Source organism: Maniola jurtina, chromosome 8 (assembly GCF_905333055.1).
Source record: "Maniola jurtina chromosome 8, ilManJurt1.1, whole genome shotgun sequence".
In the NCBI taxonomy this organism is placed as follows: Eukaryota; Metazoa; Arthropoda; class Insecta; order Lepidoptera; family Nymphalidae; genus Maniola; species Maniola jurtina.
Genome location: NC_060036.1, coordinates 6,901,727 through 6,925,096, shown reverse-complemented (window position 1 = coordinate 6,925,096; position 23,370 = coordinate 6,901,727). Strand labels below are relative to the sequence as shown.

The following is a 23,370-nucleotide window of genomic DNA, read 5'->3' as shown; positions in this document are numbered from 1 at the left end:
GTCATTGGCTCGCAGTGTTGCACATAAAAGTGTTTTTATGCACTTTTACGACGAATGCAGCCCTTCGTATGTGAGTCAAACTCGCACTTGACCGGTCTTTTTTATATTTACTTACTATTGGCACAGTTGTACCACAGTTTTATCGTAAAACTGTGGTTGTACTCTTAAACGATATATGGTGTTGCCCTAAGGCTACACAGTGTTATCGTCAAAATAAAGATGAAAATACATATTAAAGTTATTTTTAGCTACCCGATTTCTTACATTATTTTTACTACTACATTATGCCTACGATTTTTAAGTCTTGTATGAACTCGTAACATTTTCCGGGATCAAATAATATAAAAATAAATTTTGTAGATTTATATCTAGTGTATATGTAGTGTATGAAAATAGGGAAACATCTTCAGATTTTTTCAAAATAATATTCCATTTCGTGACACGCAGGTGTGGCCGTAGCTTTATATCCAAGTTCTAACATAGACACATATGTTACAAACATTTAAAGATACAAAAAATATATACTTACTTAGTCACTTATGAATTACTTGATCACCTCATGTCACGAGAAGGTTGGCTCGTTTTTTTTTTGCTCATAAAAGCATACGTGTACTGTAATTATGATAACATGCAATCATATTTATTTACTTATTTGTTAATAAGAGTAGGATTACCGCTGCATTATACTAAGATTAAAGTAATGAATTTCAATAGAGATAAAATCGTGAAAGTACATGGAATTAACCATTAAGTACCTACCTGCCTACACTAAACAATATATACAATTAACTAAACTAAATAATATATACAATTAATTTTTATCTTGGCGTCACTTGCGTCTTGTCACCTTGTTATTCTGTCTGTCTTTTATTTTATTTTACTCCTTTGCCTTTTAATTATATGTATTTAATTAAGTTAAGTGAATATGTGTATATTTTTATATTACTATTATTATTTAGGTTAAGTATTTAAGTAGTTTTCTATTCCCTTGATAACTTATGTACACCTTAAAAATCCTTTCTCACTAGTCTTCAAATCCTCTGCAACGTGGTTGTCCGATAAAAATCGTTTTTAACTCCCGACCCAAAAAAGAGGGGTGTTATAAGTTTGACGTGTGTATCTGTATCTGTCTGTGTATCATCGTAGCTCCTAAACTAATGAACAGATTTTATGATATTTTTTTACTAATTTATAATTTTATTATAAGTTTTATTATAAGATTATGTATTATAATTTTATTATAAGTTTATAGATCAAAGATATTATGATGTAAGGAATATATTACATTTGTGTTCTAAAAAATTTAAAGATTTTTTTATGGAAAGTAAAGTGTAATAAATTTTTATCGTTTGTCAATAAAAAACCACTATTGGGACTGGTTAGTTATTAACATGATTTCACTTAAAAGTTTTGCTGTCCTTTAAAAAAATCCTAATAAATCGTTATTTTATTTATTTATTCATAGCTTTTAAAAAAAAAAGTATCTCAGTGTGTGTTTTGTATGTGACATTGGTGATATATTTATTTATTTTATATTTTAATTGGTGTGTAATTAGATAAGTATGGATTTGGAATTTAATCCCTAACTATAAATGAGAATTAAAAAATTAAGGCTCTTAGCTAATAATAATTTGTTAAAAAGGGCTATAGGCATTAATGGGGTATTAAAATATCTAGATAATTGCATTTCCTATAGGAAGGAAACATTATATCACATATAAATCAAATCCTGATTAGGAAGTATAGAATATGTCCGATATATCACAATGGGAAACCCTAAGTGGAAGGTTGTTCCGCGGTAAAGGTTGCAATTATTAAGTTGTATTATTAACAACATCAGATCACATTTTAGTTAGCAAAATGCAGAGCCTGAGTAGAGTCGCCCATATCGCTATTCTAGCGTGCTTCAGGTTAAAAATTGTTTATTTTTGCGCAAAATTTTATCAAACTGTTTGCTTACCGTTATATTATTCAAACAATAAAAATAAATATAATATCCATGTGATTAAAATGTGTTCAGTATTCCATAAATATACTATTGTTTCTGTAATTTCCCAGATTGTTTGTAGTTTAAATATTTTGTTAGTGATAGCTAAAGTGATGGATTATCTTTATTATTTTAACGTGACATCTTCGAATGGAGTTACAGCGATGCGCGTGCGGTTAATCGCTTGCAATTGTTATTACTTAATTGAAGTTTTTATAAACTGTATTCCAAAGAGTTTAGACCTAAAGTTTTTCTGTATGATTTGGCACCCTTTATCAATCAATCATCACTATTGAAGGATTTGAGTACATTAGAATTTATTCTAAGTAAGGTATTATTTACCTATTACCTAAAATGTTAAAGGAAAAATAATTGAATAAGTCGCAAATGTGGAAAACATCTAAAAATTACATAGTGCTTACATAATATTAATAAATTATTATTGATATCGGTAGGTATTTATTATTAAACATGATAGAACTGATAACAACACCTCTGATGCCTAATAATTGAGGTACTTAAATAAAAAACTTGTAAACTCTGATATCATCATACAAATTAGAGCTTTTGGATTTACGACCCCATCTATTAACACTAATGTTGTATTTAATCAAAAAAATATACAGAAATCGAACGACCTTGCTAGAAACTTGAGATTTTGCGTGAAAGTTTTTCAAACGGCGCGGATCAAAAAATTCCTAAAAAACCAAAAACGCATTGGTGGTTCCTCTGGTGCTGCAAATGTTTTGTTCGTTTATTTATTTTTATAAAGGTTAAAAGGTTGCCTGGTAGAGATTGCTCTAAGCAATAAAGCCGCCTTTGGAGACAATTGTTTTTTCTATTTTATTCCTTTTGTGTTGTGTTCCTTTACAAGTTTTTGTGTGCAATAAAGACTTCTATCTATTTTTTTAATCCATCCAAGTAGTGCGTGTTAGTTAGTTTTCTTATTGCTGTATATTTTTCAATACAATAACCAGGATTTATTTTGTTGTAGCCTGCTGTTTACTACAACAGGAGTGAGCACGTTAGTGAGTAAAAATGGGCTGAGCAACTATTCGTTTCCGGACAATTTCATTTTCGGAGTCGCAACGGCTGCATTTCAAATTGAGGGGGGTTGGAATGAAGATGGTGAGTTCTATTATTTAATTTTTTAACAAGTATGCCTTTGACTTGGTGTTAAGTGGATATCAAGTTGGAATCAGACTATCCTGGAAGAGTGTGGCAGTTTTTTCTTACTAAGCCCATCATCGTTATTATTATTAACCGATTTACCTTCACTACTGGACATAGGTGTCTTGTAGGGACTTCCACCAGAATCCAGTAGCTCCCTGTGCGACTCGTTTGATATGTTGTTTAAAACTAACCCCATACCTACTGTTTGGTAATTAATTCTACGCGACGTCATATTGAAAGTTAAAAACTTAATTCGCTTGGCACATGGTATTGCTTGTGGTGACTTTTTATTTCTTTGTTAGTCCTTCTTTATCCATTACTTATTGGACATAGGCCTCCTCACGTGCACGCCATTCTTTCCGCTGATCAACGAAAGAAAGAAAAAGAAAGAAAACTTTTTTTATTTGATCACATTACAATACAATATATCTTAAAACTAATTGAATGAATATCTACATAATAATATTATACTTATAAGTTAACATATACTAAAATTAAAATGTCCCATGTGACCAAATATAGGTCTCCCACTCAGCATAATGCTGCAGCAAGCTGCAGCGCTGGTTTTCAGTGGGAGCCTTAAAGAGTGAGGTCACGGACTACAAGTTACCTAATTTAAATATAAAATAATTATAATATAATAAAAAAAAAAAACAAAGCAAAAAGACTAACGATATAAAAATTAAGGTACAAAGACAAGCAAGAAAAATAATGAATGCAATCTAAGATTATAATCTAATAAATTATAAAGTGCGGCTTAAGTGCTGTAACGATACTGTGCTGATTGATCCAAATAGTAAATATTTAATATAATAATTAATTTTAATTTGTAATTTTTTGTTGCAAAAGAAGATATGTTTTCAGTTTAGTTTTAAAAATTCCAAGGGACATAGGCAATTTTAACGGTGGTGGTAAATCGTTCCAGCACTTAGTGGCCGCAAATTTAAAACTTCCCTTAAATGCCGCTGTTTTATGCTTTGGTGTAGACAGTAGGAGATAGGAATTACGTGTAATGCGTGCTGACTTATCACCAAACCACATTAGTTTATTACGCAGGTATTCTGGGATTCCGTGCTTAAGTACCCCAAACAGTAGAGTAGCAAGGTGTAACTTCCTACGTGCTTCCATCTTCAACGAGCTAATTCCAAGTTTTATCCGCAAGTTTAATGCCGTCGGACCAACGGGATGGTTGTATTCTAATGTTTCTCCTGTCGGTATGTGGTCCCTATTCATGTAGCAAACGGGTATATTGGTCATCTGTGGTCCTACAGAGGTATCTTGTTCATCTCCATTTTGACCTGGACACTTTCATAATAACATCAGTTAGTTCTGTTCTTTTCCGGTTTGTGGCGTTTGGCACACGGTTCATCAGTGAGTTCATTCGCGTCTTTTTAACATTGACATTTTTATATAGAAAAGAAAATACAGTTCTCCTAAATTATTTGTCGTTTGTATTTTCTAAAATTCCAAAATAATCCCTTATCCTGGGAAAAGATTTATGTATTGCAAAAACAAAGTAAGCCTAAACGATAACATCTATTTCTTTTTTACGCTGACGTAGAATGTGTTTATTCCCTTCTTGTGTAATAAATATTTCTATAAGCATTTTCTTTTAAGGTACACAAAAGCTTTGCCTTTGAACAATAAAGATAATGTAACGTTTTACAAACCTAATGAGATATTTATGATAGGTAATTTTTACATAGAAATATTACTTTCAGGCGATTAAAACTGTTTTATTAGGTTACTAGATAATGCCCGCGACTTTATCCGCGTGGATTTAGGTTTTTAAAAATCTCGTGAGAACTCTCTGATTTTCCGCGATAAAATGTACCTAGCTGTTTCATCTCCTGGATTGAATCTAACACACATCATAATTGGATAAACAGTTGCAACTTTAATATTCCCGCGGAAACACTTTGACTTCCTGGGATTCAAAGTATCTATGTCGGCCTCTGGAATGCATCAAAGTCAAATCGGTTAAACTGATGGGCAATGAAAATGCAGGTAACAGACAGGTAGAAAGACAGACAGACTTGCGTATTTATAATAATATTATAGATTACTATTTAAAATAAATAATTTTTACAACCGTCCAGTCGTTAAATTTTCGTATAACTAGCAATTAAAACATCCATTAAATTAGTTCCTAGTTATGGTAAGTTTTAAACTAAAGTCCAAAGATTAGAACTATATATGGCTTGAACTTTGCGTATTAAGATTCTTAGCATCGTTGACTTAGTTTTAAGGTCGTTTGGACGTAACTATTCACACTAAGTTTAAGTTTTATCAGTTCAAGAATTTATACGTTTATATGGTAAGGTACTTACCTAAATACTTCCACAAAGAAACTTGTTTTATTTTTTGGTAAAAACAATTTATTAACTTGTAATTGTATAAATTATGTAAGATAAAGTACTCAGGGATAGGTATTAAATATAAATGGAAAACGAAGCCATAAATGGGTCTTTAATTAATTTATATAGGTACCTTTACGCATATTGATAGTCAAAAAGCGTTGATGGATAGTTTAGTGGTTAAGATGTCGGCCTTCTATTCGATAGGTCGAGGGTTCGATCCCGGGCACGCTCCTCTAAAATATTACTTGCTTTACGGAGAAGAAAAATATCGTAAGGAAACCTGCATGCCTGAGAGTTGTCCATAATATTCTCAAAGGTGTGCGATCACTGTAATGTCTGCCATATTCTCAAAGGTGTGCGATCATTGTAAAGTCTGCCAATTCGCACTGGGCCAGCGTGGTGTACCTACTGTGGCCTAAAACCCTTCTCATTTTGAGAGGAGACCCGTGCTGAGTAGAGGGTCGACGATGGGTTGATCATAATATTGCTCGTTTGTTTCAGGCAAAGGCGAAAGTATGTGGGACACCTACCTACACAAGCATCCAAATTTCACACTGGATCATACAAACGGTGACGTAGCTACTGATTCTTACCACAAATATAAACAAGACATAATTATGATTCAATCTCTCGGAGTCAACTATTACAGAATGTCGCTGTCATGGCCAAGGTAATTAAAATACTGTTTTTGACCGATAACAATGAATACTTGCTCTTATCGTACCGCGTATATGTACGATATTTAAGAAACAAAATGATAATAAAGTTTAATCTAATTGAAATGAAAAAAATTAATAAAACTACTTAAATTGAATTTACTCTAAAACCTCATCGAGACCACCTCTGCGAGGCATTGTAGGTACCTCAAAATGCTGGCAGCATTGTCCCTTTGGATGGCGAACTAATTCTTTGTCAATGAAAACTTTTGGGTTCCCGTTAGATTCAATAACCCTTTTCGAAATTTCCTCAAAAAGAGCTTGAGTCCCCAAGCCATAAGGCCCCAAGGTCTCCACCCCAAAAGGCGCAAATATGGTGGTCCCATCGCAGTCTTCATCCTTACGCGTTTTGAACCCAGCATCTTGGGTGCAATGGCTCGCTGCGGTGGTCTCGATGAGGTTTTAGATTTAATTTAACTTCTTAGTTGTAATTTAGATTTATTTTGTTTTAAATATTGATGTACCTATACAAATAAAATTACAAATTACATGCCTATAAAAATGATATAATTGTAATTATATATACCTATTTATCTATTTTTTTTGTTATAATAGGATCCTTCCAAACGGAACTGACCACTACATAAATAAAGCAGGTGTCCGATATTACCGTAAGCTCATGCTAGAATTAATAAAAGCCAATATAACCCCCGTAGTCACACTTTTCCACTGGGACATGCCTACAGCGCTTATGGACTTAGGTGGGTGGACAAACCCAAAAATGGTGGATTATTTTGAGGATTATGCAAGAGTAGTGTTTAGCTTATTCGGAGATATCGTTAAAACATGGACGACGATGAACGAGCTTCATGTACATTGCTATAACGTGAGTCAACTTTTAAATTTTTACCGTACCTACAGATCCTTCACTATAACATGGCCCTTGCCGCCATGTCGCCGCCGTATATAAAAAGTAATTGATTCCAAAAGGAATCGGTTATTAACAAATTTTTATTATAAAATTTTACTTTACGTACAAACTTACAGCGATCAAGTTACATTGTTAATTTCTTGAATCGCTAAAATATAATTTGTGCAGCGTGGGTATAATTGCTAATGGGGCTCTTGGGAATATCCGATCAAGCCGCTCGTTTGCGTCAAAAGGGAATACTTATAACTACATTCTTATCGACTTACATATTAAAGTACCTACTGTTGAACACATAGTTTTTAATAAAACACATAGTTTTTAGTAAATTTTTAATAGAACAGAAAATAAAATACATATTTGAGAAGCACACTTCTCTGACTGTATCAACTGATGCAATTTAGTAATAATACTAGGTACATATTTCTACTACTACTTATTATATAGTACCACTAAAATAGTACCTAATTCTAGCTTTCCCTCGCTATAAGCCACTTAATATTGGGTTTAGTGTCATCAAGTCATTGCTAGTTCAAGTTCTAGTAGACCGCTAATGCTCCAATACGAGAATCACGCTATTTATCCTTGATCCTTTGCATGGCCCGTCATGGTGGTTTCATGGTGGTAAGGTATACTTATCTTTTGTTAAAGTCGATTCGACGGGCAGATATTGCTAGGAGACGAACAGAAGTAAATTTCTATCCCCGAAAAGCAAAAAGTTCCCACAGGAATTTAAGAACCAGGGGAACTAAATCATCTAGGTATTCTTAAGCAGAGGTTATAAATGAAGTATTGTTTTGCAGGGTTATGATCTCAAAAACTTTGTCCCCGCTATGCAATCGCACGGCGTTGGAGTGTATTTATGCTCGCATTACATGCTCTTGGCACATGCGCGAGCTTACCATTTATATGACAAGGAATTTCGACCAAAGCAAAAAGGTTTGACTGCTACTATTTTTTTCTTTTCAACTGTATTTGGAAACTGAATATCCGTACGCACGCGAATTATGTGACTTCCAACTATGCAGTTCCAGACACACCGCGCAGCATTTTCGCTTTTTATTTCTTTTAGGCTTTTTCTTAAAATTACAGTAAAAATAAAATAATAAAGTCTCAAGGGGCTCTTTCACAATACTTGCGTTGCAAAGTCCTTAAATACTTTGCAAAGGCTCATGAACATTAATTTATTACATTTTATTATTATTAAATTATCTAGCATTAGAGCTAACTTTTTTGTAAAGAGCTGACTGTATCTATGTCATTTTTAGGACAAGTGAGTCATGACTCTAACTAAGTGGAACGCTAAGTACACTTGGCTGTATTTTACATAGCTACTCACCCGTGAATAGATTTTATCTTATAAACACGTCAAGGTTATAAGATGATTGTTCAATTAAGATGATAATTGTCACGTATTAACTGAATTTTATTAAACCACCTATAATACATAGTGAGTAGGTGGATATCGCTTGCCAGTATGAGAATACTCGTATATCAACGTTATAGCTGGTAATACTGCCAGTGGGATTTACCAGAATAGGTCTACAAAAAACAGAGTAGGAAAGACGAGAGTATAGAGCAATCTATTTAGACTGCGAAGCGCACTCCATACATCAATGACTCCATTCAACGAAGTTTCATAAATTGAGTTAGTGATTAACTAATAGCCACCAATGAATGGACACTTGAAAATGCCTCTTCAGAGGGGTCTCTCTGTCACTCGCTTCATACAAACGTAGTTTCAATTTCATTTGAATATTAAGCAACCAAAGTCCATGAAATTTTGCAGACATATTCTAGAAACTAATATCTATGTTTGTGGTTTCCCAGATTTCTGTTAAAATATTCAATTTCAAAGTTACGCGGTCTTAAAAATTTACATCAAATCTTTGAGCCCCTGTAATTTTAAAACTACATATTTTTAGAAAAATCTAAAACACCACAGACACAGATATTAGTTTCTAGAATATGTCTGCAAAATTTCATGGACTTTGGTTGCTTAGTATTCAAATGAAATTGGAACTACGATTGTATGAAGCGAGTGACGGAGAGAGCCCTTACACGAGGATATTAGTGAAATAGTGTATTAGAAAGTCAGCTGTTTTAAATCTCAGCCCTCAGCTATATTGTAAACTTATGTTATATTTTTACAGGTAAAATTGGATTAACTCTCGATGTGTTCTATCCAGAACCAAAGGATAGTAACAATAAAGAAGATGTGGAAGCCGCTGAAAGATACATTCAGATGCACGTATGTATAAACCAAGATACAAATAAATCAATAGTTTGAGTCCACTGCACTGTCCAACCTTGGGCAATCATGCATTCTCAGTAGAAAGTTGACGCATGACAAAATTCTTGTAAGTTTGTCTACTGGTACCTACAGATCAACTTCCGTGCCACAATTCTGAGAAACACAGGAAATAAGCACCAAATTAAAATGTTTTAACCTGAAATATTTATCATAACCATTTCCTTAATATTGTTGAACTATAAAAAAAATCAAGAGAATTTTTAATAAAAAAAATTCAAACATCCTTTAAGTACCCAAAACAATAACAAATTTATCATTTTTAGGGTTCCGTACCCAAAGGGTGCCAACGGTATCCAATAGGATCCAAGCCAATAGGAACAGTCGAAGCTTAGTTATAACAGCTAAGCTTCGGCTGTTTGTCCGTCTGTCCGCCAGCGAGCTGTATCTTATGAACCGCAATAATAACATGTATAGAGTTGAAAATTTCATCGAGTTTGTAGTGTTTATTGTATGATTCACTATTTATTTATTATAACATTTGTCTGTTACCGCTATAACAACAAATAATAAAGAACCAAGATGGCTAATTTCAAAATGGCCGCGATCTAAACTAAAAAATTAAAAAGTACATAGTGCTAAATCTTGTACGATGGTACGGAGCCCTTCATAAGCGAGACCGACTCGCACTTGACCAGTTTTTTGGGTTATTTACATGCGCATATTATTCACGCCATTTACTTTGTAGTTGGGACTGTACGCTCATCCAGTTTATTCCAAAGAGGGAGACTATCCCTTGCTTGTGCGAGAAAGGATTGATAACATGAGTCGAATCCAAGGATACCCAAGATCTCGTCTGCCAGTGTTTACTCCTGAAGAGGTAATTTTGTTACTCATAACCTTAAAATAAGGCATTCGTCCAGTAGAACGGTTTCACCTTACAAAGGATTCGGCAACAGTTAAAAGAGATCTGAGAAATTTCTCTTTCCGTGTTAAGAATTTCGATGTAAGTGCCAACTCATCATCGTCATCATCATCGTCAATAGGTAGACGTACACTGCTGGACTCTCTTGTTGGGACTTTCACACGTCACGCCCGCCGCCTGAATTCAGCGGCTCCCCACGACTCGTTTAATGTCGTCTGTCGGTTGTCCACCTAGTGGGAGGTCTACAAACGATGTGCTTTCTGGTGCGAGGTTTCTCCATTCGAGCACTTTGGGACCCCAACGTCAGTCGGTTTCAGAACTATGTGCCCTGCTTATTGCCTCAGTTTCGCAAGCTTCGGTCAAAAATTAAGCTCAGGACCAGTTGAGCTATATTGGTTACTCTGGTTCTCCTACGGATCTCCTCATTCCTGATTTGATAACGTGGAGAAACTTCAAGCAATCTCTATTGCCCGTTGAATGACTCTGAGCTTTCTTATGAAGCCCATAGTTAGTGACCGTGTCTCGAATCCATAGGTAGGATATACCTACCCACTTACTACCTAACTATAAGTAAATCATTTTTACAGGTTGAAATGGTACGGGGAACTTCAGACTTTTTTGGCATCAACCATTATACTAGCGTTTGGGTATCTCCATCTGAAATGGAACCTGGCTGGCTGGTACCCTCACTTGACCACGACGTAGGAGCTAAGTCAGAACAAGATCCTAAATGGCCAATTCCTGGAGTAGAATGGCTAGCAGTAAGTCTATCATTATTTTTTATAGAAACATAAGAGCCAGCGCGTGCCATACCTTCGTTATTTTATAAAAGCTGAAAGTGATCGTCCCCGACACATTGAGGATCGATCAGTGACTATGAAGTTTGGATCATGGTGGCTTTGGGAGATAACAGGTAATAAATGTGTAAAAAAATTAGATCAAAGTATAAAGTGTAACTTTTTTATATTTTCTTCGGAATAGTATTAGAAATCGTGTCATTTCATTACCAGACTCTAAGGGTGAGATTTATAAAGCGCACTTTGACTTTGCTCAGACTTAAGATTGAGTTAAAACGAGACAGATTTATGTGAGAGATATACATCTGTCTCGTTTTAACTCTGGCTTAAGTCTAAGCAAAGTCTGAGTGCGGTTTATAGATCTCACCCTAAGTATCGTGGCAACCCCCTGTCAGACACCCTGAAACTTTTAAACGTTTAGGGTTTCTGGCAGGGTGTTGCCACAGTATCTGGCAATGCATGACGTGATTTCTTATAGTATTATGAAGAAAAAATTCCACTTTATACTTCAACATAAAAAAATTACCCCTTTTATACGTGCGTGCGTGCTGCGTGTGTGTTTGTGTGTGTTTGCCAATAATAATTGGTATGGTGTTACGAGTAAAGTTAGCTATCCTTAGATATACGTGCACCGAGTTCCATCAACAATCGATATAGTGATTGAAAGATAAAATGCAAGATTTAGAGCGACGAATATTATAAAAAATGCAAAAGTGTAGGTATGAGTATCTATCTGGGTTCAGTGTTACCTGTCAACGGTGCGTATTTTGACGAAGTACATAGAAAGCTTTTATCCCGGGAAAGGTCAAAGTGCTCTGTTTTATCAAAGAGTTCGCGTGTGATTTAATAAAGTTGAAAACTAAAACCCCACTGCGATCGTCTTAAAAAGCACTGAAATATTGGAGTAAAATTGTTTTTCTGTCGCTTGGTATATTTTAATGTACATTTATATTTATGAGCTCAGAATTTTTCACTCTTTCATTTGACATCCTATTCGATACAATCGATACAATAGCAAAAAAAATTTTTGGAGACCTCCATAAAATATAGCCTATGTCAATCGGACCTTTATAACAAATCTATTGACACCTCATTCATCAAAATCGGCCCAGTAGTTTAGGTACTACGGTGGAACACACAGAATCTGAATACATACATACTCGTACATAATACATAGACAGACTGCTAAATTCATAACCCCTCCTTTTGGCTTTGCCGCGGTCGGGTAAAAAGAACTAAATCCACGTGGACGAAGTAGTGGGTTCATCTTTTATATTACCTCGGTTTAAAAAAATATTCATTGGAGTTCCGTTACAAACCACGGCCTTCACAAGCCATTAAAAGTAAATAAAAAACCATAATCATACAGTTTAAACCTACTACGCATTTACGATTTTGTTTTCAACGTAAACTTGAATTTAACTTGTTAAATGATTTTATTTTGGTGATGTTTATATAAACAAAATATTCGCTTTTCAATTAAAAACTTGTTTTGCGAGTTATCCGTGTAAAAATTAAAAAATTATTTCCGTTTCCTTAGAAATGATCTCAATAGTGCCTCCGTGACAACATTCTCTGTGTGTGTTTTTTTAATAAACCCAGAACATGTCTGCAAATGATTCACCGCTTTAGGCATTAGTCCCACTGCCGGCTAGGAAGCGATTATTTTTCTCGCTCAAGAAACGTACTATTGATGGATGTATGATTACGTGCCAATAAAATAGATAAACATATTATTAATTAGTTGGGCGCTGACTGTGGACACTGCCTTTGCCTTCACTAGTTTCATAGCGGCAAGAGCTATCAAATAAAAACTCGCTCAGCGACAATCTCTTGGTGGTCAAAACACGCGTGCAGTTTGCGGGCGATCACTCGCTGTCTTATCACACTCGCCTCTCGTTGCTCGCAAACTCGTTTCTAGTTTTTAGCTCAACTCGTTTCTCGCTAATCGTCGGTGGTCGGGCAACTGCCTAGCACTTGAAATGACATTGACAGCGAACTTGTTTAGCGAGATGTTTGTGATTTAATAGTTTGTCTAATAAAATAATTCTGTATCAATCAAGTCTTAGTTAGGTTTATGTATATTTTATGTCCGCAATAATCAAGGGCAAAAATATTGTAAGCTAATGATTATAAGCTTTTGTTTCTGATGTATACCTAAGCTGTATTGCATAATACAGTGCTAGTAACATTTCCAATGTCATAGCACTGCCACAGTTTTACGAAAAACTGTGGTACTGCTCTTCAACTTTATAATATACATTGTTACTCATACTTATTTATTTTTAACCCCCGACCCAAAAAGAGGGGTGTTATAAGTTTGACGTGTGTATCTGTGTATCTGTGTATCTGTGTGTCTGTGTATCTGTGTATCTGTCTGTGGCACCGTAGCGCCTAAACTAATGAACCGATTTTAATTTAGTTTTTTTTTTTTGTTTGAAAGGTGGCTTGATCGAGAGTGTTCTTAGCTATAATCCAATTTAAGCTCTTTTGCAGTTACTGTAACCTTCACTTGTCGGGGGTGTTATAAATTTTTAATTTACACTGGTACAATACTATTACTAATGTATTTTAATTCTGCTGTTCCATTTTGTAAGTTTTACAATTATGAGGGAAATAGGTAGGTACTAGGTAGGAAATGCTAATTTCTTGACTTTGACTTGAAGACGTGATTAATTTATTTAGTTAACGCGTTGTTTTCTTTTTAAAGGTAGCTACTTACCTACCTATTATTAGGTACTTGACCATAAATATTATTATATATATACCAATCTAAATTAATTTAGTTTTTAATTTAATTTAATTATATTTATTTGTTTCTAGTTTTAATTTTGATGTTAGTTTATTTTATAAAAAAAACCTCTTATGTTGATGTCAATAAATTAAAATGAAATTTTTGCATGTAAAAAAATAATCTAAAAGAATTATTGCGAGTAGGTATTACGCCTTAATCTGTGAAGAAAATCTGTACTAAAGTTCTCAGGGGAAATTCTGAGATATAACAGGCTGTTACTTTATCTGCGTAAATAATTTAATGTTCTGGAGCACTATAAATATTGTGCGATAAGATACCTTCACTTATGAAGTAACTAGGATTTTTTTTTGAAAAGCCCACGTCTTGCTGGAAGATTTTTGTTTTCCTGAGACAAAAAGTATCGCATGTCCGTTTCTAAGGTGCAAGCTAGTTTTTTTGCCATTTTTTTCAGTCCTAGCCCTTTAGTTATCTCTTGACTGCAATCTCATCTGGTGGTAAGTGATGATGCAATCCAAGATGGAAGCGAGCTAACCAGGTTTGGTTTCTACACGGGATCGGCACGGTTTTGCCAATCGAGATTGTTCATTTCGGGATGCAAATTATCTCTATACCAAATGTCAAAATCAATTAAACAATGGACTGTGAAAAGTTTACAGACGTGCATTTGTAATATTAATCATCATTATCATCAATCCATCGCCGGCTCACTACTGAGCACAGATCTCCTCTCAAAATGAGAAGGGTTTAGACATAGTCCACCGCGTTGGCCAAGTATGGCTTGGCTGAATTTACAATTTTTCGAACTAGTGCGGATGAGCAAATTTTTCATAATAATATTATATTTTCTACTTTATGCCCGCGACTTCGTCCGCGTGGATTAAAAAGTTTCAATCACATATTTTAACCCCTTAGGGGTTGAATTTTCAAAAATCCTTTCTTAGCGGATGTCTACGTAATACCTAATAGCTATCTGCATCCTAAACGGCCCGATTCGTCCAGTCGTTTGAGCTGTGCGTTGACAGTTCAGTCAGTGAGTCAGTCAGTCAGTCAGTCAGCTTTTCCTTTGATATATTTAGATAATATTGGTATGAATTAAAAGTATATGTACAATTTTTTTACAGGTACACCCACCGGGTTTACGAAAAATTGTCAATTGGATTACTAAAAATTATGGAACCAGGGTTCCTATTATAATAACGGAAAACGGATCCTCTGACTTTGGCGGTCTCAATGATTACGCACGGGTGTCCTATTACAATAAGTATCTCTATCAACTATTGCTAGCTATGCACGAGGATGGGTGCAGAGTTGAAGGATATTTTGCATGGACACTTATGGATGATTTCGAATGGTCTGATGGATACCGGTAAGTTGTTTTTTTTTTGTTTTGTTTATTTCTTTAGGAACTTTTATACCTAAGTACATGTTAATCCCCATTATAATCTAAGTATGTACATGAAATCAAAACAAGAAATTCTTAAGCTAAAAAAATATGTTATTAAAAGCTTTTTACAAGACTGCCCACAAAAAGGAGTGTATTTTCGTCAGGGTTGTATGTGAGTTTCTTTTTTAGGGTTCCGTACCCGAAGGATGCCAACGGAACCCTATTACTAAGACTCCGCTGTCCGTCTGTCCGTCCGTCAGTCCGTTTATCGGTCTGTCAACGGGCTGTAACTCGTGAACCGTAATAGGTAGAGAGTTGAAATTTTGACAGAATGTGTATTTCTATTGCCGCTATAATAACAACAAAAACGAAAAAAAAATCCAAATGACCGCCATGTAAATTAAAAAAAAATGTTTTATGTATGATGATACCCTACAAACCCTTCGTATGGTAATTCTACTCACACTTGACCGATTTTTCCACTAAACCTTGATATCCCATCAGATTTAGCCTACTCGTAATAAAAAAGTTGTACCTACCTACGAGTACCTAATGGCCCTCGCAAACGCATCGAATTTGGACCAAGGTAGACGTCCAGTTTTTACACCACGGAAGTTAATATTCAACTAATTTACAGATACGACTATTAAAATATAATAAAGATTAAACCGTGATTCACGATCTAGGCTCGGATGAATAACTTAACATCTAATTCAAGATAAAGTTCCTGAACTTGTCGTGTTACAATATCACCATACTTGCATCCTCTTATAGACATGTATTCCCGGATAACTTGAATATACTGTACAAGAGTGGATATAATATCTAACATTAGTGCGCAAACGTATACCTGGTGAAAAAGACATGCTAATGAAAACTAAAATCAAAATCACTTTTTTTTCACCGATTTTCATCACTTATCTATAGTCTGTGATCTGTGACATAATATTATATAGACAATCGCCTCTCATCCCGTGCATGGCGTATCGTATTTATTCATTCTGAATATTCAAACAAAATAGGTAATGTTTATTGTAAGAGAATCTTAACTCATAAAATTACTCAGTAGGAACTACAAAAGTATTGCACAACCTTTAATCATATTAGATTTAAAACTTAATTATATTTTCATACAAAGACACATTCAATATAATAAGCACAGTATTTTTACTTCCTGGTATTAAAAAAAAACCTAGACTACCTAGACTTACACGCGTATTGACAATTCCACAACAACATTATGCTAATATTAAAAAAACATAATATGCACTGGAAATTTACTAGGACACTAACAAGTTGATTACAAAACGATAAATAAGTATTTATACAAAGGATTTTTTTGTTAAATGTATGCGAAAATGTGTCTGTCTGTCTCCTAGCTTTTCATGGTCTATCTGTTTAACCGATTTTGTCTGACTTTGATTCAGAACTAGCATGCATCCTGGACGGATGGATATAGATTTGTCCCATATTGTCAAAGAGCTCCCACAGGATTTTCAAAAATCCAAATTCACACGAACTAAGTTGGGGGCTAGTTTTTGATATTTTGTTTCAAATGTTTCTTCGAAAAGTCAGTTAAGTAGTCCAATCTCAACATCGAAATGATCAATATTAATGAATTTGAATATAATGATTATATTCAAAATTATTCAGAATCCAGAATTTAGATCCTGTTACAGATTCAAATTTTGAATAGAAACAAAACGCAGAAAAGTTTAGAGTAGGATTTCGAATTCGAATTACGAGTCCGTGGAGTATAAACTACGTAGCCTGTAGGGTTGCAGACCTTTACGATGCTTTGCGGTCTAATTGTAAAGTGGCGAGGGGAAACTCGATGAAATAGTTTCTTGGCACACTTTCCGAAGCATATCCTGTTGAATACCAACAGACATTGCGCCGATGCTCTAAGCTTTCCTCTCCGTTAGTATCTATCTCTATCATGTTTGACCCCATATGGTACCCATAGTCTTTAGAGCAAGCGCGATGTTGACCTTTTTAAATTGTTGTTTTTTTTTTTCAGAGTAAAGTTTGGTCTTTTCCACGTGGATTTCACAAATCCAGAAAGAAAGAGGACACCAAAACTATCAGCTCTCAACTACAAAGAGATTGTGCGGACCCGACGCATTAATTTCAACTACATAAAAATGCCTTCATATAAATTTAAGAATTTATAACATTGAGTTAAAATAATAGGTTAAGCTGTTAACTTAATAGATAAAAATATTTATACTTATTTGTAAATAGTTGATGTTAAAGTTTCCTGTTGTTAAGAAAAATGTTTTATTTTAATACCTAAGTACCTACTCATGCGCGTGACTTTACCTATGTAAGGAATTAGGTTCCTTACATAGGTAAGTAGGGTAACTAGGTATCTAATAAATAGAATTTAGTAAGTAAATACTAAATTCTAATACAAATACGTAACACGCTCTTACATAATATGAATTTCCAGCAACCAAGCGGGTTGAAAGGACATCACAGACATTTAACCCTTTACATTTAGCTGTAATTCGCTTTACTCAAGGATCTAGGAAATAGTCCTTTGTCAATAGTATTCACCTATTTATTTCAGTTAAAATAATCCAGATTAATTTATCAATGCGAAAGTGTGTCTGTCTCTCTCTTATGGCGACCTCTCCCTAGCGTAGCGTTGAGCGCTGTGGTTTTATAAGCAAGAGGTCGCGGGTTCGATTCCCGACACGGGCAATTTCCGAGCAAGTGGGAGAAAAGTGATTATACATTTACGTGCACATATACCTACCTACCTGTGTGTGTGTGTAAGAATTTGTGGGCGAGTATATCCTACACTTTATGAAAGATCAAGGTCAGTCACTCAACCACAGCGGGTGTTCCCCAACGCTGTTTTTTTCCACAGGAACGTTAGCGACCATGTCTCGAATCTATATTATATCATCACTGGCGACATCACTGCTCGAAGACTTTGTTCTTCAAGCACTGAGGAATTTCAGACAGTAAAACACCTCGAAGTATTCCGAACGCTGCCCAGCTGAGTTAGACTTACCACTCAATTAACCTCTTGAAACTGCACCTAAGTATGTACCAGGCACCTAGTAAGATCTGCAGGTATAATTATTATACTCGTCTAAATTTCAAGTAGATACAGATATATAAGATAAACTCTTAAGAAGAACTGGGTGGAGAGGTATATAATATTAAGTATGTATACGATAATAAAGCTCTGCACAGAAACTAGGTATGAATTAATTTAACATTCTGTGGGCCTAAATAAATAGGTAATTGTTGTAATGCGTAACCTTAAGCTACCATATTGGGTCATATTAGTCAGTACGCAATATGCATATTTATGGAATATGGTACCTATAAATAAATGTAAAGAAAGCAACTTCATCCGCGTCGATTTGAGGCATTCACTCCGTAAAGAAAAGCCATTTCTGTAACATTTGTCAAAATTAGTTAAAAGGATAGGTTGTCACAAGGTAATAGACACTTTCGCTTTTAAAATATTAAATTTATCCTTCAAAATATTAAATATTAAATTTATTCTTTGTCATAGTATGCAATAAAGATGTTTAAATAAATAAATAAAATAAGTTGTGTGGATTAGCATACCTATATGTAGATTGCTATCTCAGTGTTTGTCAGAGTACAAATCAAACACAGGAAAGCTCGTGACATTCTGTGCGCCTGTGCGGTTACTGTCGCCCTTTTTACGGGTTCCGTACCTCAAAAGGAAAAACGGAACCCTTATACGACCACTTTGTTGTCTGTCTGTCTGTCTGTTTGTCGTGTCTTTCAAGAAAACCTATAAGGTAATTAACGTTGACCTAGAATCATGAAATTTGGCAGGTAAGTAAGTCTTATAGCACAAGTAAAGGAAAAAATACCCGAATACAGAATCCTCGGTTCGCGTGCCTTGGTCAGTTTTTTGTGTGGACCTGCGTCTAATACATCATAATATGCAACGCCTGGGCGTGGTAGCTGTAATGAACTAAAAGTGACCTAACTATAGCTGGACCACGTGACTGGTAGACCTCGGAAGCCGCGGCGTAGGAACACTCCGTTTGAACGGTATTGAACTTCACTGCAGTGAGTAGCGACCACCAGCTATTAAATAATAACAGACCAGTATATCAAAATGATTAATCATATAGGTATATCAAGATAAAATGTGTTTACTGTCAGTGTCATACAGTTAATTAATCAATATATTTACATCATCAATTAATATTACGTCTAATTACAATATAATTAACATAAAGATTGTTACAACATCGAAATCCAATTGCATAATAGTATCGTAATAAGATCAAATCTTACGGAAACATATTTTTATGGTTCCATATCACCAGAGAAAAAACGGAATCACTTCGTTGTCTGTTTGTCTGTTTGTCGTATCTGTCAATGTCAAGAGAATCAAAACCTATAGGACACTTGCCGTTGACCTAGAATCCTAAAATTTAGCAGGTAGCAGCAAGTAAAGGGGAAAATCCAAAAACGGTGTCTTTTTACAAAAAAAAGTGTTAGTTGTACGATGGTACGGAGTCCTTCGTGTGTGAGTGCGACTCGCACTTGACCGTTTTTTATTAATAGATAACAATATAACCTATGTCTTGAATATTAAAACGAGAGTACCTAAAGCTGCAATTACAGCTGTAACTTTTACTCACGTAAGTAGCTTACATGATTAACTAACGACCTTGGTATCTCGCGCACTGAGCGGCAGACCCATGTATAGGGACCACCCTAGATTGCTCCGATCTAGCTGCCTCCAAAATCGTCCTTGCCGCAGTGTCGTAAGTATAGAATGCTTAAAACTTGCAGAAATTGATATTGATGATAGCAATAACAGCTGACTTCAACAAGTTTGCCAGTGGACACTTAACTACCCTTATAATCTTAGTCCTTGTAATCTTAATTTGGGGTTACTTCGATGCCTTTTGTATAAAGCTTGCTACTCTAAAGCAATGAAAAACGCCATGTACATTCAAGTGAGTAAAGGTATTAGAAAGGTATATTCCGTGTTCAAAGCGGATCTCATAGCGGCTCAAAGTCAATCAATACCGGATCTACAGTTACTACGTGTACTAGCGTTGTTTCTACGCGTAACAATGCCCTTTGCGCGCAAAACAAAGTAAAAGCTTCAGATAGGTGGAGAAACATTTACATTCTGCATGTTTAAACCATGTAAGTAGTTTGAAATGCAAATTGAGATGAAAGTACAAATAAATTCTTTATTTACATGACGTCCTTTTGACGATTAAAACCTACTTGTACAAGTGTAAATTACAAATTTATAACACCCCCGACAAGTGAAGGTTACAGTAACTAGAAAAAAGCTGATAACTTTCAAACGGCTGCACCAATTTCTTGGATCATAGCTAGGAGCTACGATGCTACAGACAGATACACACGTCAAACTTATGACACCCCTCTTTTTGGGTCGGGGGTTAATAAAACAGCAGACCAGGATAGTGCAAAATTTGCATTTTATTTCTCCTCTGTACTCAACTTACCCTCTCCTGCACTCTAAACACTTTTTCTCCAGAAAGTTTTTCCTCTTATTGGATTTTGGTATAAAAAGTGGCCCCAAATTAAAGTGAAACTACGTAGTGTAAGATTGGTTTCATTTGAAAGTATAACACAAAGCTTAAGCACATTCAAAATATCATACAATATCTATTCATATTTTTATTATGAGTGGTAATATTTATATTATTCGGCTAGATAACGCAACTGGCTTAAGTTTTCCAACTTTTCTGTTGTTTAAATCATTCACATTTTATTGTTGGAAGCTTATTCTGTTGAATGAAGAGAAAAGGATCTTGCTACAATTATTCTCGACTGAACAAAGTCATTAAATTGAAACAATAGGATGGTTTGTATAATAAAGTTATAGAGCACTAAGACCTTTGTTCTGTCCTCTGTCCACAACTCACAGCTTTACTGTTAAAACAATCAAGAATTTTACTACAAGTGCAAATGCAAAATTGCAATACCTAGCGACATATTTTTAACCCCCGACCCAAAAAGAGGGGTGTTATAAGTTTGACGTGTGTATCTGTGTATCTGTCTGTGGCATCGTAACTCCTAAACTAATGAACCGATTTTAATTTAGTTTGTTTTTGTTTGAAAGGTGGCTTGATCGAGAGTGTTCTGAACTATAATCCAAGAAAATCGGTTCAGCCGTTTGAAAGTTATCAGCTCTTTGCTAGTTACTGTAACCTTCACTTGTCGGGGGTGTTATAAATTTTTAATTTTCACTTGTTGATAACAGACTATTATTATTATTTTACTGTGAAGCAAAACGGCTAAACTTACGTCGTTATAATCTGTGACTAGTTATGCCTGCGACTTCGTCCGAGTGGTCTACACAAATTTTAAACCGCTATTTTACACCCTTAAGAGGGGTCTCTCCGTCACTCGCTCCATACAAACGTAGTTACGATTTCATTTGAATATTAAGCAACCAAAGTCCATGAAATTTTGCAGACATATTTTAGAAACTAATATCTATACCTGTGGTTTTCAAGATTTCTGTTAAAATATTCGGTTTTAAAGTTACGCGGTCTTAAAAATTTACAGACAAATCTTTGAGCCCCTGTAATTTTAAAACTACATATTTTTAGAAAAATCTAAACCACCACAGGCACAGATTATTTATTGATATTAGTTTCTAGAATATGTCTGCACAATTTCATGGACTTTGGTTGATTAATATTCAAATGAAAATTAGAACTACGATTGTATGGAGTAAGTGACGGAGAGAGCCCTGTTAGGGGTTGAATTTTCAAAAAACCTTTCTTGGAGGATGCCTACATCGTATCTTCAATACGTACATAAAATAATGATAATAAATAACAAGCAATGTTAGTTAATTAGGTAGTTACTTAAGTTAGTAAGCTAATGTTACTAATAGCTAGTCTGCTCACTGCTCAAATCTAATTGAGATTCATGTCACTAATGATCTATTTGGTGAGCTCCGCATGAGAGTTTATAAAACCGTTGCAATGTGATTAGCGGTAACATTATAATCAGATCTGATTTCAGTTAATGAGAAAAGCTATACCTACCCAAATCCCCACAAATGAATTCACGGACAAAATACTAGTTTCTACTTGTCATCAAAATGGATGGATGGATCAAAATGGATGGATTAGTAACCTAATATGATGCATATTAGGTTACTAATCCATACTAATATTATAAATGCGAAAGTGTGTCTGTCTGTATGACTGTCTGTTAGCATTCACGGCCCAACAGTTTAACCGATTTTGATGAAAATCCGATTTTGATGAAAATTGGTACAGAGTTAGCTTACATCCCGGGGCAGGACATAAGCTTTTTATCCCGGATAATCAAAGAGTTCCCACGGGATTCTTAAAGGCCCATCCGTTTAACCGATTTATATGGTACAGAGGTAGCTTGCATAGACATAATTAAGCAACTTTTCTCACTTTTCATAGTTCCCATGGGATTTAAAAAAACTTAACCCACGCGGACTTAGTCGCGGGTATCATCTAGACCTAGTAGGACTATAAATTAGAATTCCTGCCGCAATAATGATCTGCTTCACTTGGGAAACTTCAAGTATGGTAATTGAAAAACACGAATAATTAATCAGAGCACCCGCGTTCTCCACTTGTCTCTTACCAGATCATAATGCTCTGAAATTGTATTGCCACGATTTAATGACATGCACCGCTACACTTAATCTTGATTTGCCTATTGTTACTCTGTATTTTTTATTCCATTACCTATAGTAGATATATATTGACAGCAATCTCACCTGGTGGTAAGTGAGATACAGTCTACGGTGGAACCGGCGGGTATTAAAAACTTGCAATTGTTAAGAGGTCATCTTGTCGTTTATGAAAATCTGTGTAGCATAATGGTAAACTTCAACAATTAATTAAACTTTAAGTGTGTCTGGAAGGGGTTGCCACTAAGTAGGTATCTGGCAATACATCACGTGATTTCTAATACTATTCCAAAGAAAATATAAAAAAATTCGCCTTGTACTTTTGATTAAAGATTTTATAGTTAAATTTTTGTTACCTGTTATCTGCCAAAGTTACTGTAATTCAAACTTCATAGTGACTGAGCGTTTCTCCCTGTGTTGCAAGGGACAAAGCGTAGAGATACTCTCCCAAAGCTGGAAGCTCTTAATCCATT

At 34.9% G+C, this 23,370-nt stretch overlaps 1 protein-coding gene across 1 annotated transcript; it reads left to right on the top strand.

Moving 5' to 3' along the window:
* The first annotated feature begins 1,756 nt into the window (after positions 1–1,756).
* LOC123867419 (myrosinase 1-like) lies at positions 1,757–17,486 on the top strand. The gene is made up of 10 exons (XM_045909415.1): positions 1,757–1,910; positions 2,982–3,115; positions 6,022–6,190; positions 6,792–7,062; positions 7,908–8,043; positions 9,258–9,355; positions 10,104–10,235; positions 10,868–11,041; positions 14,954–15,198; positions 17,237–17,486. Exons 1-10 carry the CDS (start codon positions 1,861–1,863, stop codon positions 17,388–17,390), a joined length of 1,563 nt encoding a protein of 520 aa, XP_045765371.1. The 5' UTR covers positions 1,757–1,860; the 3' UTR covers positions 17,391–17,486.
* Positions 17,487–23,370: the final 5,884 nt, after the last annotated feature.